This window comes from Zalophus californianus, chromosome 3, assembly GCF_009762305.2.
Source record: "Zalophus californianus isolate mZalCal1 chromosome 3, mZalCal1.pri.v2, whole genome shotgun sequence".
Taxonomy (NCBI): Eukaryota; Metazoa; Chordata; class Mammalia; order Carnivora; family Otariidae; genus Zalophus; species Zalophus californianus.
This window is the reverse complement of record NC_045597.1, coordinates 167,956,037-167,979,690: the sequence shown is the minus strand read 5'-3', so window position 1 is coordinate 167,979,690 and position 23,654 is coordinate 167,956,037. Positions and strand designations below refer to the sequence as shown.

The 23,654-nt window shown below is 40.5% G+C and overlaps 1 protein-coding gene across 1 annotated transcript; it reads right to left on the bottom strand.

The window, feature by feature from the left end:
- Positions 1-3,809: 3,809 nt before the first annotated feature.
- Positions 3,810-6,207, bottom strand: LOC113920663 (gamma-crystallin F). Its single transcript, XM_027590932.2, is given in 5 exon segments — positions 3,810-4,082; positions 5,847-5,890; positions 5,893-6,030; positions 6,033-6,087; positions 6,199-6,207. Coding segments are annotated over 5 exon segments (519 nt in total).
- Between the last annotated feature and the right edge of the window lie 17,447 nt (positions 6,208-23,654).

Below are 23,654 nucleotides of genomic sequence, written 5' to 3'. Positions count from 1 at the left end.
CTAAAAAAAAAACTCAAAGAACTGACAAAAGTTGTTTCAAAGCTTGAAAGTTTGCGATGTAATCCTTAGTTTAACAAATCTTCAAACGGTTAAGCCAAATAGTACTGGCAATCTTGATTTCCAATTGGTTTCTTTTCATTCATTTTCTTAAATAATCTATTTTTCCTCAATTTACTAAGAGTTTCCCTAATCTGGGATCCCTCATCTCTCCCACACTCTCCTTGGATATGCCAGATAATTCTACAGGTCCGATCATCATCACTGTGAAGAGATTTCCCAAGTCTATAGCACTAGGTATATTCATCAAGGGCTTTTCAACACCACTCTGTTCAGGTGATCAACTCCCCCCCCTTGACTCTGAGGATATCCCCTCATTTTATGTTCACTGCAAGACAAAAGTTTGGTGTGAATACGTGGCACAAGATAATTTTCTTCTCCTCATATGTGTCTTACAAAAGCAAAAAGGTGAATAAAAAAGGCAAACTCTATTTTCTGCGATACTAGAAGGGAGATGACATTTGAGAACATAAAATTATGCCTCCGGGGTGCTGAGAGCATCAGGCGTTTTGTTGATGCTGTCCAGGGAGAAGAACAGCCGAGACTGAGAGGGCAAGAAGGTAGAGAATGTGGCCTAATGGGGCAGAGCTTTGGAAACTCCAGCACGAATTCACTTCCTGTGACTAATGGGCTCAACTGGAAGTGACAATTCTATTTCCTTGCATCAAATGGAGCTGCAGGTCCAGAAGAAGGACAGGATGGAGCTAAAATGGAAGGCCCCCAGAGAAAAGATACCTGACGTATCTTCTATCACCATCTTGTCGGGATGCAAACTGCAGGCTGGACAAGGCCGCGTAAGAAATTGCGCTGAGGTAGGATCTCAGCTTCTGGCCTATCTGTCTATAGCTTTTAGTTAATGGAAAGTTTTGCTTTTAGCTTGGAGAATATGGTTCTGTTTGGTCTCTGTGGATAATGAATTAAACACATGAGAAATCAGCCATTTTACTATGGGACGTCCCAGAGCCACCAGACTGTGGTGGGATTTAAAAGGCCGACTCCCAAAGATCATCCTTCATGAAAACCTATCTCTTTTTGCCTGAAGCGTTCTTTTTAGGGTAGATGGTGTCTGCGCAGAGGTGGCCAAGGAGCAGCCCTTAGGTCCAGCTGGATCACATTTCCCATGTGTTTTAAACCTGTTGAGTCATAATGCCTTTAGGTGGGACATGTATTTTCCAGTTGATCGCAAATGCCACCAGCCCCTGTTACTATGTTCCAACAGTTCCTCACATTCCCCTTACCTTCCCGGCCACCCAGGACATTTAGATTTACCCCTCCTCCCTCCCTCAGGTCGAGGTACTGTCTCCAGAAAAGAATGTCCAGTGCGTCATTGTCTGATCCAATCTGCAGAAACTACTGGTTCACATATACTTTCTCCTTTTATGAATGTATTCGCTCAGCATCACTGGGCCTGCTTTGAGCCAGGCACACTCTGCTAGATCCTTCAGGAGATACAGATATGTTTGAGACATTCTCCCTAGCTCTAGAAGTTTAGAATCTAGTGGGGGAGGCAAACGTGTCGGCTTCCGGAATGAAACTGCTACAACTGAAGGGCCAGTCACCAAACAGGGAGAGGGAGTAGAGAGGGAACTTGTGCCTGTAGAATGGAGGATCATTCGTATTTGTTGTCAGAACTTCAACTCAGTGTAGTTAGTGGAAGAGCCATGTGATGAGATGAGGCTGGGACCCATTCCTCCACTGCCTCAGTCCGTGAGAGGTGACAGTGATAACTTCATTGAGTGTCTCCTCATGAGAGAATGGATATTTGATGACTATATAAAACTTAAACGTGTTCTCTGCCATCTGCTCATTTTCAGGTTTTCTGTCACTCAGTTTCAGGCTGAGCTGTATCTGTTTTTGTTTTTGTTTTAAGATTTTATTTTTTGATTTGACAGAGAGAGACACAGGGAGAGGGGGAACAGAAGCAGAGGGAGTGGGAGAGGGAGAAGCGGGCTTCCTGCTCTGATGCGGGGCTCCATCCCAGGACCCTGGGATCATGATCTCAGTGGAAGGCAGATGCTTAACCAACTGAGCCACCCAGGGGCCCCACGAGCTGTATCTGAATACAAATTACAGCTCATCTTTCCAGCCTGGGTGTCTGCTCAAGAGACATGCAATGAGAAGCACAAGTGTAATCTTAAATTTTCTAGTAGCCACATTAAAACGGTTAAAAGAAACAGATAAAATTAAGTTAATAATAGATCAAACTATTATCATTTCAGCATTGAATGCACATGAAAAATGACGATATCTTTCGAATTCTATTTTTACACTGTCTTTGACATCTGGTGTGTATTTTACACTTAGGACACAGCTTTGTTTTGGACGAGCCTCGTTTCAAGTGTTCGGTGATCTTGTGCGCCAGTGACTGTTGTCTTGGTCAGCATGGACCTAAATGTCCTTAGAGCTTCTCCATATACCTTGGAGCATGCATGGGTGTTACGGGAAATAAAATGTTAGACATAAATAATCTAAGTTATTCCTCTAATGTTTGAGGTTTGGGAAACAACATACTTCCTAGCTGAACATATCCTCTCTCTCTCTCTTTTTTTTTTTTTCAAATAGAAAATCGCTTGCAGTGGTTCTTTCATAATTGTGGCTGTTCAGCTGCCCAAGACCCTATTTCAGTAAGATGCTGCCATTTTCACCATAAGGCAAACCCCTAAGCTGGGAAGCAAATTGATTTTCTCATGTACATGATAAATAGCTGAAATTGAGAAGCCTAGTATTTTCACTTAAAATCTTGTGGTGTAATAGAATACCTATGTAGATTTCATTTGAGGAACTTCATCTGCCTGCAAAGAAATTTTGCACTCAATTAGACAAATAGTCCCCGTAAGTTTCTTTTTTTTTTTTTCTTTTTTATTGCCATGATTATCATCAAAAGCTGATTCATGAACTAGATGTAATAAAGATCGATCCAAGTTAGGAGACAACATCAGCCTGGCCAATAACAGGTTTATGAACTTTGCGTGATTGCGTTTTATTTTCCTGATCATGTACCACCTGCCTTTATTTTTGTCACTCTCTGCTCATTCTTATCAGTGCACATGCTACCTGAGTGCTCTGTACCTTCTGTAAGTAGAAAAATGTTTGGAAGAGTCCTTTGGGCTGTTTACTAAGGTGACACATGGTTCTTATATTAATGCTCTGGATACATACATAAATAAATCTATTAGCCAGTCACATATTTTTAGACCTAAGGCGTGTCAGACGTTATCTTAACAAACTTATCTGTCATCTCCCTCAGAGGCAACTTCGCTTAGCTGTCCCACTTAATGCAATCTCCAAAAGGGATGTCTACTAAGAAAGTACCAAAAAGGTGACCAGATGTTTCGCCAGCAAGCTTACAGAACAGCTTCCTAGAAACTACTGTAGGCAAAGCTAAACTATGTCAGTGACTTTAAAATAAAAAACTCATGTAATCCACGTCACAACCTTATGAGATGAAGGGCATATTATTACCCCAAGTTTTACAAGTTGGGAAACTGAGGTACAGAAATGCTAAGGAACTTGCCCCATCACCTACAGCTGGTAAGGATTTGGACCAGGCATTTGGTCCATAGCTCCAGAGGCTATGCTCTTAACTGCTACCCCATACCACCCGTTCCACCGATATGTGTAAGCAAATCCACATTATTCCCAGCTTGCTTTCTGCTGAGCCTAAAAGGAAAACAGGACCACGTGTCTGCATCAAACACACAGGAAATACTTTATTAGCTCCCAGATGGAGAATAGGGTAGAGTAAAAATATTTCAATAGGAATCCATGGCTCTTCTCAATGAGCCCACTCGGGCACTCGTGGCCCCCCAGTCGCGGTAGCTCCTGTAGTCCCCTGGTCTCAGCAGGTACTGCCGCCCCCGGTAGCTGGGCAGCTCGTAGAGGATCCAGCAGCCCTCCAGCACGTGGAAGGAGTGGATCTCACTGAAGTGGAAGCGGTCATGAAGCGAGGAGCAGTCCTCGGTGATCTCTACCATCTGGCCTCTGTAGTCCTCTAGCTCGTAGATCCTGATCCTGTGTGAACTGGTCTGTGGGTTCGGCAATCAGCAGATGAGGAAAAGTCAGAAAACCTAGCCCTTCGCAACCAGCCACACACCCCACAGGGGGAATGGGCATCTCTTTATCTTTTCTATAACAAAAGTGACCAAATTAAAGAAGGAGACTACCAATACCAGGGCTGCTGTGTACAGTTGGATAGGTTGTATACTGCAAAACTAAAAAAAACAAAAAACAAAAAACCACCATTCACATAGACCATGATATGGATGAATATATGAATGGTGCTCCCTAGGGTTTTTCTTGGGGGGGGCACAACATTTTTGAAGCATACACACTGGATCCATTCACTACCATTCTTAAGTAACAATTTGCATATAATTGTTTTGCTCTATCCTTCATAGACTTTTGGTGGTCTGGGGTTCTCCTTGGATGATATAAAAATAATTAGATATTAAAATAAAAAGACAAACATATCCCTAGCAAAAGGCATTATTTTGAATCTTGATAGCATTAGAAGAGGCGAAGGAGAAAGGAAGTCAAATTGCTTTCTGGAAAGTGAGGCACAGATGCGCTGTGGCATTTCAGCGCAGGTGGTTCCTTAGTCTCTTCTGCTTTAAGCCCTGCTACTCTAACATCCTGGGAAGCAAGAGCCATCACAAAGATGATCTCAGTTCTCAGCTCTAACGTATGCGCAAAACAGTTTTTAGGTCATTAATAAAAAGGGAAGCTCAAGATCATGAAGGAGGCCTGCACAGGACCAAGGGAGTATACAACCTTTAGAAAAATGGAAAGTTAGGCTGTTTGTCCTGAGCAAATCCTGTCTGTCTTTCCTTGAGCGCTTGCTCTTCTTTTATCTGCCTTCCCAGAGGGTGCCGATTGTCTCACTGTCTTCCTGCTCCCACCACGGAACGCTCTTTAGAAGTTCTCACAAGCATCGTCCTGCAGTATGAATGACTGCTAATAAGCTATCCCCCACGGTTGGGAAAGGACCCACATGTACATCATTTAATTTGGTCTTCACAGCAGCCCGGTGCACATGGAGCAACCATTCTAGCCTTTTCTTCTTTTACGAGAAGCTAATGACTGGAGCTTTAAGTCTGTAATTAGAAAAGTCCGGACGGGGAAGGAGAAGCCCGGATTCTCAGGCTCCTCATGCTCGTCTGGGTCCATCAAGGCATTACACCCCCTGAGCGGGTTTCACACTTCGCAGAAGTGGTACATTTTCCAGGGGACTGTGTCATAGATTAGAGAATCCCCAACTGTGGGATTTCAGGCTGCTGGGGTTGATTTGGGGAACAGTGGGTTCTGCAGAAGCTGCCAGAATCACCTTGTTGGTTACTTGTTCTGAGTGAACAAAAACCGGAACTTGATGTTCATCATCATAATAGTTAATATTCAGGGGAAGCGGTAGCTCTCCATGTGCTAGCTACCCTCCTTTCATCCTTATTCCAACCCTATGAATTAGCTGCTTTTATTGGCCCCATTTTACAGATGAAGAGAGAGAGAAATAGCCCAAGGAACTAGCCCCAGGCCACCTGATGAGCTGGAATCTACACGTTGCTTATTCCTCACCTGTGCCACGGACCCTGGGAATTCCTGCATTTCTTTTCCCCAGTAGAGGTGAGTTGAATTTCAGCAAAGCAAAATAAACTTTCAAATTAAAAGCATTGCGCAACATTTTCAGTGTTAGAAAACCCTAGAGATATTCACAAAGGAAAGGAGAACATAGAATGCCACATCTGCAGCACCGAGGTGGCGGGAGGGCCCAGCAGGAGCCGGGGAGCCGGACTCACGTGGGGGATGAGGCGGCAGGAGCGGATGGAGTCGCTGAGCCCAGCCACTGCTGGTAGTCGGGGTAGTCCCCGCGCCGCAGGAAGTACTGGTGGCCCGCGTAGTTGGGCTGCTCATACAGCATCCAGCAGCCGCTGTCCACGCGGATGGAGTTGCAGCGGCTGAAGTAGGGCTGCAGTTCGGGTGGTCACTGCTGCACTCATAGCAGCGGCCCTGGAAGCCGCGGTCCTCGTAGAAGGTGATCTGCAAGGCAAGGGAGGGAAAGGCTCAGAGGCCTGGCCCCCAGCCCCGGCGTGCGGGGCCCCCTCCCGGCGTGCGGGGCCCCCTCCCGGCCTGCAGCTGCGCTGGGCTCACCTTCCCCATGGCTGGTGGATGGAGGTCAGTGATGGGCCGCCCTGGCGCGCGCGTCTATATAGCAGGAGGGTTGCTGCGTTGGGCAGGAACAACACAAAAGGGGCCCGCGGGGTGAGGAGGGGATTTTCTCTCTCTTTTTCTACATAATGACTGCGGGGGTGGGGTTGGGGACTTATTGTATGTTTTTTTCTTAGACTCGCCAGTGTTTTCGAATTGATGACCCGCGTTAAAACTGTCACTTGATGCCTCTGGGGCCTTTAAATGAAGCCTATTTAGGAATTTGGAACTGAACAAAAGCCCTTAACCGAATTAATAATTGCAATGAAATATTTTAGTTATCTTTTTAAAACTTCAAGACGATCTAGAGCCGGGTAGTGACTGAGTCTGAGGTCAGAATGGACCCCAGCATGAGACGTTTCAATTCGAGAGCATTTTCTTGGTGTGAGAATCTGGAACATGGGGAAGAACCTGCCTTCTCCATAGTACGTTTAAAGTAAGATGGGATTTCCCTGTAAGAGAAGAACCTCTCCATGGACCCTATGGGCTGACAAGTGGGTATAGCAGATATTGCTAACACTTGAGGAAGGGTGATGGGACGTTGGCCCTTGAGGAAGCCGGGTTTAGGCACCGGCCTCCACTCTGCTCCCTGGAGACTGGGCTGGACCAGGGTCCTCTCCAGGCCTCAGCTGGGGTGCCTCTCACTGCACAGGGTGGAGACCCACTTTTGAAATTCATGAGGTGACTCACTGGTGGTTTCCACCCACAGGGTAACTTTCTACTTAACTAATAACTTTGTTAAGTGCTAAACTTATTGTTTGGATCTAGCTGCTAGTTAATGTGCAAATGTAACAAAATTTTAAATTCCTTCAGTCTTACAAAGCCTCTGCCTCCTCTACTTTCCCCTCCCTGGGCAAGCCCTGCTTGCTTGGCTGTTAAGGCTCTGACTTCCAGGGGCTGGAGTCTTCTTTCCTCCCCAGCAAGAGCAACCCCACCCTCCCCCAGCAGCTCCTGGTGCCCTACTCTCTTTAAAGCAGGTTTTCCAACCTCAGCACTATTTGACATTTTAGACCAAAACGCTCTCTGCCGTGGGTAGCTTTCCTGTACATTGTAGGTAGGATATTTAGCAACATCCCTGTGTGTTACCCACTGGATGCCAGGAGCACTCCCCTCCCACCTTCCCCCATGTTATGACAGCTGAAAATGTCTTCAGATATTGCCAAACATCCCTGTGGGGGACAACCCCACCCCCCCATTGAAAAGTACTGGTCTAAAAGTGCTAGCCACATGCCTAACATTCTCACCATTAATTACCCCACTGCACTAATGGGATGGTTTGTAGGCTGTCGAGAACTGTAGGAATTCCTCAAAGATGCTCTGGGGTCACTCAGACAGCAAGTAGAAGGAAAGGCGGAGTGCCCCTGATCTTCTTTCCCCACTTCAACCAGAGCATTTCACTTGTATCTGTTTTATATAAACCTTATTTGAAAACAGAGGCTTTTTACTAGGTAATAACAATAAAAATAAATAAATATTTGAAAACCATTGGTTTTAGATATTGTGACACAATGCCCTTTAAAATGCAAATACCTTGGGGCACCTGGGTGGCTCAGTCAGTTAAGTGGCTGCCTTCTGTTCAGGTCATGATCCCAGGGTCCTGGGATCAGGCCCTGTATTGGGCTCCCCACTCAATGGGGGGGAGCCTGCTTCTCTCCCTCTCTTTCTGCCCCTCCTCCCTCTCTCTCAAATAAATTAATAAAATTTAAAAAATAAATAAATAAAATGCAAATACCTTACCTACTAACCACAGTACATAATAAAATTGACATCCTTTTATGTATCAGTGTAAATGGATTTCCCGGGACAGCTAGCTAATTCCCTATGAAAAGATCTTGAGAGAATGAAACATAGGCCTGATAGATTTTGTTGTGATAAAGTCTGGAAACATTGGATCATGGCGCCATGCCAAAGAGAACAGGAATGGAGGTGGATACCACATGGAAAGTTCTGGACAACCAGAGATTTAGCTCATGAACAGTGGGCCCAGGAAATGGGGTTTTGAAAAGCTGGCAAAGAGAATGTGCTAAAACTGGACTGGGACAAATTCACAGTCTGGTCCAGAAGCTGATTTCAGTTTGGGGCTCTGGTTTGAAGGTTTTTAAATGGTCCCTTATGCTCATTATTTGAAGATGAAATTAGGGATTTATTGGTTTATTTTTCTTAACTCATTGAGGATTAGGTCAGTTATTCATATACTTTTTAAATTTCAACTTTACCCTCTATCTTCTGACATGCAAAGCTTAGAGCTGAGTAGATTCCTTTTTAACTAAAACTTTCCAGGAGACTGAAAATGAATAGCATCAATTTATATATTAGTTAGGAAATCAGGTGAAAGACTTTATTACCGTATGATCAGAAAAAGACAAATAGTGTGGAGACACTGGGCACAAACTCTTAGCAAGAATATAATGTTTCACCCCACCTGCCCCCCAAAGTGTTGGCACTTAAGTTTTATCTCCAGGCTGTTTGGGAAAAAAACAAAACACAAAAATCAGTCCACGAGAAAACAATGCAGAGTAAAATGGGAATTAAGCCCTGTAAAATAAACATGCAGTATTAAGTATGGCAAGAGAATATGAAAAACTTGAATGACCAGCCTCTTTCTTCTAAAGGCTTACAGCATGTTTTCCCAAAAGAATGCGGTGAACTTTCTTCCAACTGACTGCTTTATTATTTGAGCCTTTGATCAGCGTTTATGTTCCCAAAACAAGCATCAAATAATGAATTTCCGAGTAATTGTATTCTTTCCTGAAGTATTTTTAAGGCCTCCTGAGGATTAAATATTAGAGCCAACAAATTATATTTCTGCTCTAAATCATAGGCTATACAATGAAATTCTGTAATTGACTTTGTTTCCATAAGAGGCAGTGGCAGTCCCCCAACACTGATCACAGAGAAGGACCAAGGTTCTCAAACGAGCCATGCCGAGAAATACCAAGTACAATTAGCCTGAATAGTAATCAGCTGAGGCAGGAGTGACTCTCACAGATATCGTTCATCAAGATCTTACAAACCATCTGCAATTTAATATAGCTATTTGCTTTTAGTAAATTTGTAGCACTCATGCTAATAGCAGAACATAACTGAAAGACAATTCACCCTTGAGCAGTTTGTGATAGCAGATGTGAAACGCAGACTATACAAAACTTGGGTAAAAAAATCCACCAGCATGATGAAAGAGATGCTAAAAATAAAGTAAAATTTCCAATTTCAAGTCAGGAAGAAAAGAAGAAGAGGTGCCTTGCATCCAATGGATTTAAAGATGTTTGAATTCTAAATACATCTGTGATTATATATTTATATATAAATACTGAAAAAGAATTCTGACCCCATAATGCCTGAGGAGAAAATAAAGTTACAATTAAAGATGTAAGGTTATTTTTCCTATTTTGAAGTTGCAAAACTATTTTTTTTTTTGCCAACGGATTAAAACGTAATACATTTTAAATATCTGATTTCAAGTAATTCAATAAAACTGAGAGAAAAGAAATTTAAAAAATACTCAGGGAGCAAGATTGCTGAATATTTTTTATTGGAAAAAAATTTAGCCATTACTTTTCTTTACCAACGAGTCACTAACTGTTAAGGCAGGAACAATAGCACACTTCTGACTCAAAAAAAAAAAAAAAAAAAAATTAAGGCCTAAGCAAAATAAAAACATAAGCCAATGAACATTACAAAAAAGTCATGATTCCTATCTTGTCTTCCATTTGTTTGTGCTGTTCTCATTCACGTCTAAGAAACATCAGCCCTTTGACAGAATATAAATAAGAAAATCAATATTGTAGCCCAGAAGAAATCTTTGTCAATTGTTTTCTTTTTCCTCGAAGAGCTTTTTGTATGTCAACATTAAATAAGTAGTTATGTAAATCAAACCTTAATAAAATAGTCTGCATATTTTTTCTGAGAAGGAAAGTGAAAAAAATACTTATCTGGTTGGCCTAGATATCTAAAAAATAGCAGAGGTTTTTTTTTTTTTATTTGTTTGTTTCCAATAGGAAAACTCAAAATATATTGGCTGCTAGAACAGAAACTTTGTACAGCTTTCTAAAATTAAAGCAATGTTGGCTGCTAAAACCCCACAACAGAATGTGTGACACTATATTTGAAAATATATAGGTTGTGATATATAATAACATAATGTATAACTAAAATACATTTCGTATATAATTAGAGCTACAGTAGTAAGTAACTCGCAAAATCTCTCTGGTTTCCTTTTTCTACAAAATGAGGGTGCTCAGTTTAGAAATTCCAGAGACTTTAGAGGTCATCTGTAACACACAAAATTCTATTCATCACTAAACAAGGAGAGAGAAGTGTCAGCAAGTGCAAAATAGCAAGACTGGTTTTACAATTCTTTTTTATTTTAAACTGAAAATTAGGATACCAAACAAAAGGTAGGCTAGACTTGCTGTTGTTTTCTCAGATTATTATTTAGTTTAGCAGATAAATTAACTGTTCATTCATATGCAAATGACTTTAACAGGGAACTATTGATCCTTAGAGAAATTTATTTCAAAGACTACTATCATCTTAATGTCGAGACAATTAACTCACCTTAAGAACATAAAAAGAACATAAAGCAGCAGCTAAAATAATTGAATATTTCTTTCCACAGTCCCACTCTAGGTAATACCTAATTTCTAAAATCTGTCTTAAACATTGTCTTCTTCCTATTATTTTTAAGTCATTTCCATCAGGACAAAGTACACCTCAACTATCTAAACTGGAATTAAATCACCATCATTACAAAACCTTCTCAACAGAGAAATTAAACTTTAATCTTTTACTATTATGATTCCGAAAGAAAAGTTTACTCTTACTCAACGTTTATACGATTCTTTGCCCAGTACCGTTCTAAGTGACTGGAATATATCACTGCACAAAATATGCAGACATCTTCACCTTCTCGAATTTTATTATAGCCAATGGAGTTAGATTCTGAAAGTAGACAAAATAACTAAATTATTTTTTTAAATTTCTTTTTAAGTAGGTTCCATGCCAAATGTGGAGCCCAACACAGGGCTGGAACTCACAACCCTGAGATCAAGACCTGAGCTGAGATCAAGACTTGGACACTTAACCGACTGAGCCGCTCAGGTGCCCCACTTCAATGTGATGTGTTATGTGAAAGCTGGTTTTCCACACTGGATGGCAGGATCGTAAACTAATATTGTCCCTCTGGGAGCTCCTAGAACCATTGAACCTGCTTTTTTCTATAGTTGCTTCAGCATTATGAAATATTCTTATGCCACTCTGTTGTCTTTACACCTCCCTAGATTCTGGTAAAAAAGCTGCTATGTTTATTCCTCAGGACAAAATGTGTCTCTTTTCTCTGATGGCATTTAAAATTTTCCTTTTATTATTTGGTTTCAGCAATTTGATGACTTTATGCCTTGGAGTGGTTTTACTTTTGTTTATTCTGCTTCAGGGTCATTGATCTTCTTGGATCTGTGCGTTAATAGTTTTCATTAAATTGGAAGTTATAAGTCACAATTTTTTCTAATATTTTTAATACCTATCACCTTTTGGGATCCCAAGGAAACACTTATTAGACTGCTTGATATTGTCCCCCAAATTACTCAGGCTCTATTTTTTCAGTCTTATGCCTCCTTGCGTTTTATTTTAGCATACTTTATTTTGCCATATCTTTGAGTTCATTGATCTTTCCTTCTGAAGTATCTAATATACTCTTGGTCCTATCCAAAGCACTTTTCATTTCAGATACGATGTGTTATATCTCTAGAGGTTCCCTTGAGTCTTTTTTATATCTTACATTTTTCTACTCTTTATGCTCATTTTTCTTTACCATCTTTAACTTACAGGACACATTTATAATCGCTCTTTTTTAAGTATCTGTGTCTGCAATTCCATCAGTGCTATTATTTCTGGGTCTGTGTCCATTTCCTGGCTTTTATTATCATTATAAATCATATTTTCCTGCTTCATAACATGCCTGATAATTCTTGATTGGATGCCAGACATTGTGAATTTTATATTTTGGTGATTTGTGTGTGTGTGTGTTCGTTTGTTTTGTTTTTTACATTCCTTTAAATAATCCTGCTCTTTGTAGTTATGTTGCGTGAGTTGGGTCAGTTAGAACCTTTAAAGGAACATTTAATGGATGACTTTGAAGCTTTCTGAAGACTGTACCTCTGCTGTATATTATGCCTTTTTTTTTTTTTTTTTGCTTTGTCTGATGGGAACAGGAACTGTAACTCTCCCTGTGTGATATTGGGAATCCTGCTGGCCCTTAGTTACAAAGTGCCTACATAGAAATTTGAATTCGTGTAGGGCTTAGCACAAACCAAATATTAAGATGCATTATGTGCAGCATCTCACTGATTCTGACAAAACTTCACAATTTTTTTCCATTTTATAGATAAGACTAAAGCATCGTTGTATTATATTACTTCCTATAGTTGTTCTAAGGATTTGATGTGAAAATAATCTAGTAAATTGCCTAACTCTTAAGTACTCCAAAGCTTCTCCTATTGTCATTGATTATCCAAGTTAATAGCCATGCAGCCAATTTAGAGAAGTGTCTTCCATGATTTGAGTAAATATCCAAATAGAGACACCATCGCCTGAAGAGCATCAGGCAAGAGCAGGAGGAGTCTCCCATTGTCAATGGAGCTAACTACACTAAGCACATTTATCCACCCAGCAGATCCAGTATTCTAGAATATGATTTTCATTTTTACAATGAACTGTTGCAAGTGAAATTGAGAATTTTCTGGTCAGGGACCTTGGAAGTTCCTCTAGTGCCTCACCCTCGTGTGCTTTTGGAAGTGTGCATGTACCTTAGCCTAGGGAGACGATTTTCCCTTTTTAAACTCTTGTGAAGAATTCTCAAGTTCCTTTGGTAAAACATTTGATACCTCATAATAGTTTAGGTCAGGGAACACCTCCTTGAGATTCAAACATTTTTTCCATGTTCAGTAGAAAGAGACCATATTGATATGTGCCAGAATTAGAAAGGACTTTGGAAGTTATTTGGATGAAAGTTCTTATTTTGCAGATGAGGTCCAGAGAATTTGTATCAGAATCCAGACCAGATGTTGGTTTTCTTTAGTTTTAGTTCAGTGCCCTTTCCAATATGTTATTTATTTTATTTTTTTAAAAGATTTTATTTATTTATTTGAGAGAGAGAGAATGAGAGATAGAGAGCACAAGAAGGAAGAGGGTCAGAGGGAGAAGCAGATCCCTGCTGAGCAGGGAGCCGGATGTGGGACTCGATCCCGGGACTCCAGGATCATGACCCGAGCCGAAGGCAGTCACTTAACCAACTGAGCCACCCAGGCGCCCTCCAATATGTTATTCTGTCTCCTTATAGCTAAACAGAGCCCCCAAGTCTAAATGGAGATGCTGTTTATGGATATTGATGTAAGTTACCATGAAATAGGTATTCAGAACATCATTCTTCTTCATTTATTAAAACTAAAGAACTTCCTGAATATTAGACTACAAGGTTGTATTAATTGCTCTTTAAGGAAAAAGAGGTGTCAGTCCAGTAAACTACTGATGTACTTTTGTAATAGCAACTGTTAGAGTAGAGAGTATGAGTTGCTGTGGTTGAAAGGAAGAAATCCTGACAGATTTAAAAAGAGGATCGCTAGGGCGCCTGGGTGGCTCAGTTGGTTAAGCGACTGCCTTCGGCTCAGGTCATGATCCTGGAGTCCCGGGATCGAGTCCCACATCGGGCTTCCTGCTCAGCAGGGAGTCTGCTTCTCCCTCTGACCCTCTTCCCTCTCGTGCTTTCTATCTCTCGTTCTCTCTCTCTCTCAAATAAATAAATAAAATCTTAAAAAAAAAAAAGAGGATCGCTAACTCTTCCTTAAAATGCCATACAATTGTACATACACATTTCTTAAGAATGACCTCAGGCCTGAAATTTATGGAAATCACTACTCCCACATCATAATATCAGCACACAAATGCTTTTTAACACTTGTATTCTGTATTTTGAATGGTGATAATAGAGTGGATTTGAAATAAAAAAAAAAAAACAAAACAAAAACAAAAAACCTACTGATGTATCTTCCCCCAGTTTGTATCTATTCATAGTAGGAAAGGTGGCACATTGGTATGTCTTCTGTGTAACTTTCAAAAGGTTTCTAGAATACTCACTGTTAACCACTCAACAGTGTTACAATGTCAAAAAAAAAAAAGCGCTGGAGAAATGAACCTGCCAGGCACAGGTCCACATACATTTAAGAAAATGAATAAAATGTTTTCTCAAAGGAAAAGAGTAGCTTGTCAGTGTTTTAATTAAGTCAGTCCATTAATGTCATAAATGTTCTCTTCCACACAAGAAACCAAATGAAAGAAGCTTTGTAATTATCAAAGGAATAAGAAGTTCTGGGGGCTCCATATTATTATCTATATTTCTGGTCCAGAAAATAATTACTGTGTCTTCAGTGGGTGCCCGAGTACAAAAAAAGCTAATAACAGGAAGAAAATAAACACAGCTTTAATTATCGAGTATTCCTCAGAACAGGTGAAAGCCTTTACCAGGGGCAGATCTTGTGTTTTAAACAGTCTGTTTTAGACAGACGGTTCTAGGATTTTAAGTGTCATCATATGGCCATTGAGTACCTCAGTTTCATTAACTATAAAATAGATGTGGTAATATGATATCAAAAATTATTGACAAAATAGAATGCAGATAGGATACATTTGAACACAAGTAATACCTGACTCACACTGGAATAAATAATGACATTTATCTTTACTTAAATGTAAGGCACTCTAGAAAAGTATTTCCCTTAGGGAAGTACCATATTTGATTAGCATTAGCCTAGGTTTTGGGGTATGGGGGAAAGAAATTACTATGGACCTGGATGAGATGAGTTGAGAATTATCTTTTCCTTAGTCATATCAGTGTTATTGGAGAGGGGTGGATTATCTAAATCCCATTATTACTCTGTGAAGAAAGAGCAAGTTTGAATAGCTGCTAGTTTATGTCCGTTATAAGTGTGGCTATGCCATTATAAGTAATGAGAGTTAATAACATCCATGGATATTTTGTAAAACATCGACAAATTTAATTTGAATCTTCCTCGAGCTGTTCCTTGTAGATAGTTCAATTAACATACTAAAAAAATAATATCCTTTAAATCCTTTAAATGTCAACATCCCACACAATGACAGTTACTTATTGTTCCATTATCTTTCTCTCAATATTAATTAATTTCTTTCTTATTTGTTCTGGTGAAAATATTGTACAGATCATAACCTATATTTATTAAATTAAAAATAAAAAAGTAGGATTCATGATTTTTGCTTTTCCTCAAAGTTGTTTCTCTTTGTCAAGCTTAACTGAAAATCTAGTAAGAATAAGGTAAAATGAAGTTACCTGAAAGGCACAGGGACAAACTACTGTGAAGGTAAGCCTTCAGATCACCTACAGTTATGCAAATAATTTATGATTATTTATTATATTAGATATATAGTATACTATATTATTATCTTATAGCATTCATTATATATTTCTATTTATAATTTCTGATTATTATAGGGTAGGGAACTAATGAAATCAATTAGAACCCACTTTTGTTTTCCTTGAAAAACTGCCAGAAAATATTATCCATGGAAGTTTGGAAAAAATTACATTTGCAACCTATGGAAAGCACGTGTAAAACAGCTGAAGAAACGAATTCTGTTTTTTTAAACTTAACTTACATTAAACAGGTCAGACTTCTGTTTTCCTGACTCTCCCTAATAACGGTGACCTTACGGAGCATGTGGGCAGCCTAGAAGCAAAGCGGTAGGGACAGAAAGGTATTAGTGAGCAGCCTAGTACCTAGATTGTATAAATCACTCAGGGCAGAGTTCAAACTCAGACCCGCTTTTGTAAATAACATTTTACAGACGAGTTTCCATGACTGAAGTTCTGCAGTCTACCAAGTTGTTAGTTAGCTATTCCCACATTAGTGCTCACCCCTTTTATTCCTTCCTCACCAACCAAGGTTCAGATGGTTTTATTCCTAAACCCAAAGCAGAAGATATACCCTGCTATACCCTTCGAGCATAACTTCTCTCTTTTGTCGGTGAGGGCTCCGGGAAAACATAGACTTAACTCGAAAAGCACAGCATAATCATAAGATAAGAAGGCAAAGAAAGAAGAATCAACAAATTATTTTGAATGAATACATTTTCTAACTTTTCCTTCCTGATACTGTTTTTTTGGGTTTTTTTTTGTTTTTTTTTTTTCAAAATTCTCGTTTTGAACTTCAGTTTGCCATATGATGATACCACCTGAATTTCAACATTTCCCCACATTTTTCAGTGTAACAGATAAAAAAAAAAGAGAGAGAGCAAAGAAAACCTTCCACCATAGGGCACCCGGGTGGCTCAGTTAGGTAAGTGTGGGACTCTTGGTTTAGGCTCAGGTTATGATACATTTGGGGGATTGAGCTCTGCTTGGGTCCCTGCTCAGCATGGAATCTGCTTTGGATTCTTTCTCCCTCTCCCTTCCCCTCTGTCCTCCCAGCTTGCACTCATTCTCTTCTCTCTAAAATAAAAAAAAGTCTTGGGCGCCTGGGTGGCTCAGATGGTTAAGCGTCTGCCTTCGGCTCAGGTCATGATCCCGGAGTCCTGGGATCGAGTCCCGCATCGGGCTCCCCTCCCTGCTCCTTGAGAGCCTGCTTCTCCCTCTGCCTCTCTCTCTCTCTCTCTCTCTCTGTCTCTCATGAATAAATAAATAAAATCTTTAAAAAAATAAATCAACTAATTAATTAAATTAAATTAAAAAAGTCTTTAGGAACAAAACAACAACAAAAAAACCCACAAAAAACCCACAAACAAAAAACCTTCCACTGTCATGCCTTAGCCAAACTAGGAAAGAAAGCGTATTACTTACTTTAAATTACCTCTAAGCAGTGAATCAAAATCCAAATCCCCAGATTTCACACCTGCACAGAAAGTCGTCAGAAATGTTCGGTGTGTTTGGAAAAGAGGAGTCAGGTGTGGAAAGCCTGGGGGTGGGCAGCAGTGATTATACACAGGTACAATCAACCCTCCAAACCAGCAAGTGCAACCCTGGGAGAGAAAGCGCTAAGAGAAGGTTGGGCATGTCAGAGCCCTGAGCATGGCAGCAAGAAGGAGGTGGAAATGCACAGGGTATGTTGCTTGAAGTGGTGCCCTTGCTTCTGGGAGAGAACAGCAACAGAGACAGCTGATTCAGTTTTTTTGAGGCTAACTAAGCTTCTTGTTCAGAGCAATGTCTTCTGGGTGCTTTTTTGTTGTTGTTGTTGTTGTTATGAAGTGTGTGTGTGTGTGTGTGTGTGTGGTGGGGTGATTGTCTTCCATTTCTGCAGGATCCTTAATTTTCCCATCTCACGTACTTCTCCTCCACGACCACCTCTGCTAGGCTTCCTCCTCTTTCCTTGTCAAAGTGTACTCTTCTCTCCCAGGGTTCCACTCTATTGTGTACAGAGTTTTTAATAATTCATTTCTCAGGATACTTTCCCTGTCAGCAGACCACTCTGAGAATTGTGAAGTGGAAGAGAAGGTTGGAGGTTCTGGGGAGACAGTAAAGAAAGCCATGACTCCACGTCTGCCCACTGAGGAGCACAATGTCATGCTTCCAGGGCCAAAGCTTTGGAAAGATTTTGGTCTCCCTCAGTGAACAGTTCCCATCTCATGCTCCCCGTCTTTATATGTGAAGTTCAAATACAATTTCATTCCTCCAAATCCCATAAACATACATATGTGCTAAAAATTAAGAGGTTTGTTTAAAAAATATTTCTAACTACAGAACTCTGGATAACTTTATCAAAGTTGAATTGTTCTTGTGTGTGTGTGTGTGTGTGTGGGTGGGTGGTTGTGTGTGGGGGGGGTGTGGGTGTGGGTGTGTGTTTCTTCTTAGCGACTTCCCAAAGCACCACATGATTCCTTAAGGTTTTGTGGGAGAAAGGATATGTACTAATTATTTAAAATAATTTTAAAAAATAATTCTGTGTATCAGTCTACTTTAACTGTTGTATATAAAAGCAAAGTTTATCTCAGTGTAAGGCATGCAAACACAGGTCTATAACGCTTGTTTTGATCAAACACAAAACCTTAATACATGAAGGAAGCTAGCTGTCTATCAACAGAAGCTAAGGTGCCTGCACCACAAAACACTTGCCTAATGACCTTGCTTTTCAAACACTGTACAGGTCTAGAGGACCAAACTAAATACTGAAGGCTGGTTGACCTAGGGGGTCACTGGTTTGCAACAAGAATGTTTCTAATATAGCTTTCCCCCCAGAATTGAAATGGGGAATTTCCTTGCAAGAAAATTTGACTAAGGTTCTCAAAGGTGGAGGTGTAGCAAAAAATGGCTGTCAATTAAAAGGCTAAATGAGCTCTGCTGTGGCTTTCCCCATTTAGCTGCCCCCACAGTTCATGATCATGTGCTCCGGACTGTGCGGTGATGGTCTTGGAGTGTTGCCGCAGGAAGAGGTTTGGGGTACGCAGGATATGCAAGGTCCTCACTTTTACAGATTCTGCTGGAGCCCAAAGAGCCTAAGTGACTCTGAGTGACACATGCCAGGCACCTCAGTGAGTTCGAGGCAGGACCAGGTCTAGAACCTAGTTATCATGTGTCTCAGAATAGCTCGTTATTTGATATTAGAGGCTGGCATCTCAGTTCACTCTTGCTTTTCTTTCCACCAAAAAGAAACTCACTTCAGGCAAGTGTCTATGAAAATCATTCATCCACTTGGGTCCTGTCCCTTTTGGTCACCCAGGAAGACGGCATCCTTGCTGACAGTCACTAGAAATTAGAATTTTATTCAGGCTGTTGGCAACAGAATCAGGACGTTAAATAAGAACCAGGTGGTAATTTTGGTGGATGTTGGAAAACACGGAGATACCTTTTTCTTTGTTTTGTTTTTAACGTCTACAGAAGTGTTTCTGATGCATTAGGGAAATATTATACCTCTGCCATTTTCGCCAAATACAGGCAACCTCTGGCCATCCCTGTAACCCTGACTTCCAGATGGTTCTGTGGTCTCTTAGTCAAATATAGTATCATTCAGTCTAATTCCTAGTAAGACTGTCCACGGTAGTACCTTTATCTAGATAAGTTCCCCATTATCTCCACTGCCTAAATTAATGACTTTTTCTTTTATCACAGACACTGATTTGATTAAATATTGTGTTTTCTTCCATTATTTGTGGCAGAATTGCAAGATCCAAAAAAATAAAAGGTTTTCTGTTATATTGTATAATCACCATTTAATAAAGCTATCTCTCCTTCCAATTCGTGACGAAGGTGTATTGTTGTGTCAATGGAGAATATTAATTAGATTTTCTTACACCAGATACCAGTAAGCTATATTATGAAATTTACACCTAAAAGTTTTAGGCACTAGTCTCAAGGCATGTAGATTTTCTAAGAACATTAGAAACATTACTTAGGTCTGTTATTTCTAGTTGTCATGATTCATTCACTCATTAGTGAACTCATTTAATGTACTGAAAAATCTCATTATGCTTCTTTCTAAAGAACATTGAAAATATTTAAAACTAGAACTGTAAATGTGTTTTGATTTAATTAAGGTCAAATAAACTTTGATAACAGTGATGAATTAAAAAGGCTCCAGACTTTAGGGGCCCCTGGTGGCTCAGTCATTGAGCGTCTGCCTTCGGCTCAGGTCATGATTCCCAGGGTCCTGGGATCGAGCCCCGCATCGGGCTCCCTGCTCCGCGGGAAGCCTGCTTCTCCCTCTCCCACTCCCCCTGCTTGTGTTCCCTCTCTTGCTGTCTCTCTCTCTCTGTCAAATAAATAAATAAAATCTTTAAAAAAATTAAAAAAAAAAAGGCCCCAGACTTTCATCTGTTGGTCCTGGAGGATTTTATAACAATTTCTTTAAATAAGAAAGCTTCAGAAACAACTACCCATATTAGATTCAAAATGTATCAGGCAAACATCCTCCAAAGTAGGGCATATTTTAAAAAATTGTTCCACTAAAAACAACAAAACACCCTCTCTACTGATGATGTGCTCAGTGTTCAGGCTTCTTCCACTGAGAAAGATGATTATTAGGAATAAAAGTAGCAAATCAAAGATCGAAAGACAGTGTAGCCTGCACATGGTCTGCAAGTACCCTGGGGGTGCGAGAACTTGTGGCTCCTTGCTGTGCAGCTCAGGGCTTGGGGCAGCTCTAACTGAGTGGAAACACATTTTGACTCTTTGCAATCACCTTTATACCTGCTTTTCGCTCCAGACCCTACGCAGTTATGTGGGCTTCATGGAAAATGAAGGCAACAAGTTTCATTTCTTTCACATAATTATAATAAACTATTTGGTGCCTCTCCAAACTATAAATAAATTTGATGCATATATCAATTTGTTGAGCTGTTGTCTGATGCTCAAGTGGGGAGCGTTCAAAGCTAAGTGTTTTTCAGCCAAAAGAGTCTCAAAACCATCTAACCCAACCTCAGCATTTCAGTAAGGAAAAACTCAAAGCCCAAGAAGTGACATGACTTTTCCAAGGTCTCACCATTAGTGTGTGATCTAGCCAACACTGGTGGTCAGGATTTTTCTTTCCTCTCTTTGGTGTGGGTTTTTTTACAAATCACACAGATTCAGGCTTGGGCCCTGCCCTTTTGAAGATCGCTATTTATGGAAGAAAAAAAAAAAAACACCTCGAGAAGCCACTCTGTAGACACATAGTGTATGGAGCAGCATGCCCTACACAATTTTTCATTATTTCTCCAGCGGAATATGGTCAGGGGCTTATTCCACTTTTCCCTCATTCCTGAGAAACATCAGAAATGCCAGAAATATGTTGTTTCCATAAACTGTATGAGCATAATTCTAAAAACATGCATACTTAGATATCAAAAGTGTAAACTTCGTATGGGTCTTGCGGTTGTCATGAGATTGTGCCCTACAGACCGCCAACTACTGAGTCATTGGCCAAGGGCCCAGCTGCTACACTCTGAAATTTTTCTCTCTGTTCTGTAGAAACCATGTTTTCTACCTGATGATTGAGTGCAGCAGGACTACTCAAGCAGGCCCGTTCACGGAAGACACAGGAGTCCCGTGATGACTGAATTTGGCTCACGGACTCCCCACTGGTCTCGCCAGATCTTCCACAGACAGGATGGCAGTGTAGGGGCTACACGCTAGTTTGGGTGCTTCTATTCATCCCTCTCTCCCCGTTTCCTTCAGTCAGGGTCAAAATCGCTTTACAATTCGACAGACCTCCCGGTCTTTGTTAAGCTGCTTCCCCATCTTCTTTCCTACAGGAATTTCTTCTAATAAAATCTTTGCACATTTCAAGCTCTAGGTGGGAGGGTTTTAAGAATCCTCTCCAGGGCTGCCAGAAAAAGGTCATTCGACTCCTTTGCTGTTGTTCAGCATCTTTGTTCTTCTTCCTCCTACTTTTTGCCTCTGTTGACAGTCTAGCCACTTCTATCCAACTGGCCTCCAGCCCAGCGGCCTTCCTGTCCACACCTAATATACCTCTGCACTCCATACATCACTAGACCTCAATTTTGCTCTACAATTCTGTTTTCCTAGTGGGCTTTTGGTAGGCTGTTCATCTGCCTCCAAGATGTGATTAGAGGTCTTTTAATGGAAGCAGAAGAAAATGTTATCAGGCTATTTCAAACTAGCCGCCATCTTCAGCCATAATTTGGAAAAAGCAATCACGTTTGATAAATAGGAGCCTTACAGATCTGTCTTCATAGTAGACATTTTGGATATAAAAGTATAATAAAAATCTTAGAAGTCAAACAGTAAGAACAGAATACAGTGTAAGGAGCTTGGAAGTATTAAAGATACTATATAAATACAAAGCTCTATTATTTACTAAAGTACAGGAACAGGAATGAGTCTCTGAGAGTAGGAAAGAAATGTGAAAGAAATCCATGTCCGCTTGGTGACTACGTAGAGATGGCCACGGGGCGTCATCAGGGAAATAAAATCACTAAGGTCCCGCAAAAAAATAGAAGTGAGCAGTTATGAGCAGGTTGTGCAATTTCAGAACAATCACAGTGGGAAAATAATGGCATTCATGTCTATAATACCCCAAGTTATTACTTGGAAAAAAGAGCAAATAAAAGACTTGCCTGTGAGATTGAGGGAGGTGCCTTACGTTAATAGCTTGCTATCAAAACATAGGGAAGGGGCGCCTGGGTGGCTCAGTTGGTTAAGCAACTGCCTTCGGCTCAGGTCATGATCCCAGGGTCCTGGGATCGAGCCCCGCATCGGGCTCCCTGCTCGGCGGGAAGCCTGCTTCTCCCTCTCCCACTCCCCCTGCTTGTGTTCCCTCTCTCTCTGTCTCTCTGTCAATTAAATAAATAAAATCTTTAAAAAAAAAAAAAAACATAGGGAAAATAGGCTTCCATAATCCCAGTGTTCTGCCTTATCCTGAAAACATGAATGACATCAGTTCCTTCTGCATTGCTTTTTGTGCAAGACGCTCTATATTTTAAAGATCATTATACCCACAGGATGATAACTGAACCTGAATTAAAGGAAGCAAAGTAGTTATCAAAGGAAGGAAATTATTCCCCATGGTCATCAATTCCAACATCTATTCAACTTAGACTGAAAAGAAGGACATTCTTACTTTTTCGTAGGTACTGGGATTCTCCACTGGCCTGGCTTCTCTCATTCAATCAAAGACCAGGTTCAATTCATGGGAGCTCCAGCTACCCCAGTTTTTCTTTAGAAAAATCCTCTTAGGAATAGTAGGGATTTTTTTGTGTGTGATTTTCTATGAACATCAAGCTAGTGTGGGTGAAAGATATCATTAATAATAACAGCAAACCAATACTGGGAGATACTGCCTTAATGTCTTTATTTGTATTTTCTCGTATATTCTTTGCAGCAACTCTTTAAGATATTACCATTATGTTCATTTTATAGAAGTGAAAATTGACATATAGGAGGGTTAAGGAATTAGTCAAAATCACACATTTCATTTGTACAAAATCACATCCTCTGTGGCATTCATACAATGCCTCATAGAGGAGGCATGGCTAGAAACTGAGCAATCTAATTCCAGATCCTGCACTCTTGGCTCCAGGATTCTGGGGTTCACACGTTCTTATCATGGTTGCTTTTTAAAATATCCCTTTTCTCTAAAATATTATTTAAGCTCTCTTTCCAAATGTTGCTTTCTATCTGCTTTCAAATCATCTCAATTCTCTCCAGTCCTAAAAAAGATGTTCATTTGAATCCACTGCTTATATGTAGTCTGTCCCTTATTGCCCTCTTTCCTTCAAGTGCCAAACTCACTGAAGATAGCCTCCTCGCTTGCTCTGTCCACTTCTCAGCCCGCCCCCACCCCATCTCCTGGACAGACCCTGTCCACTCCTTCCTTCAGCACACCTGCCCAACACCTAGATAGCCTTCCCTGTCTGCAACTCCCCATGGCCTTCTGCTTACCAAA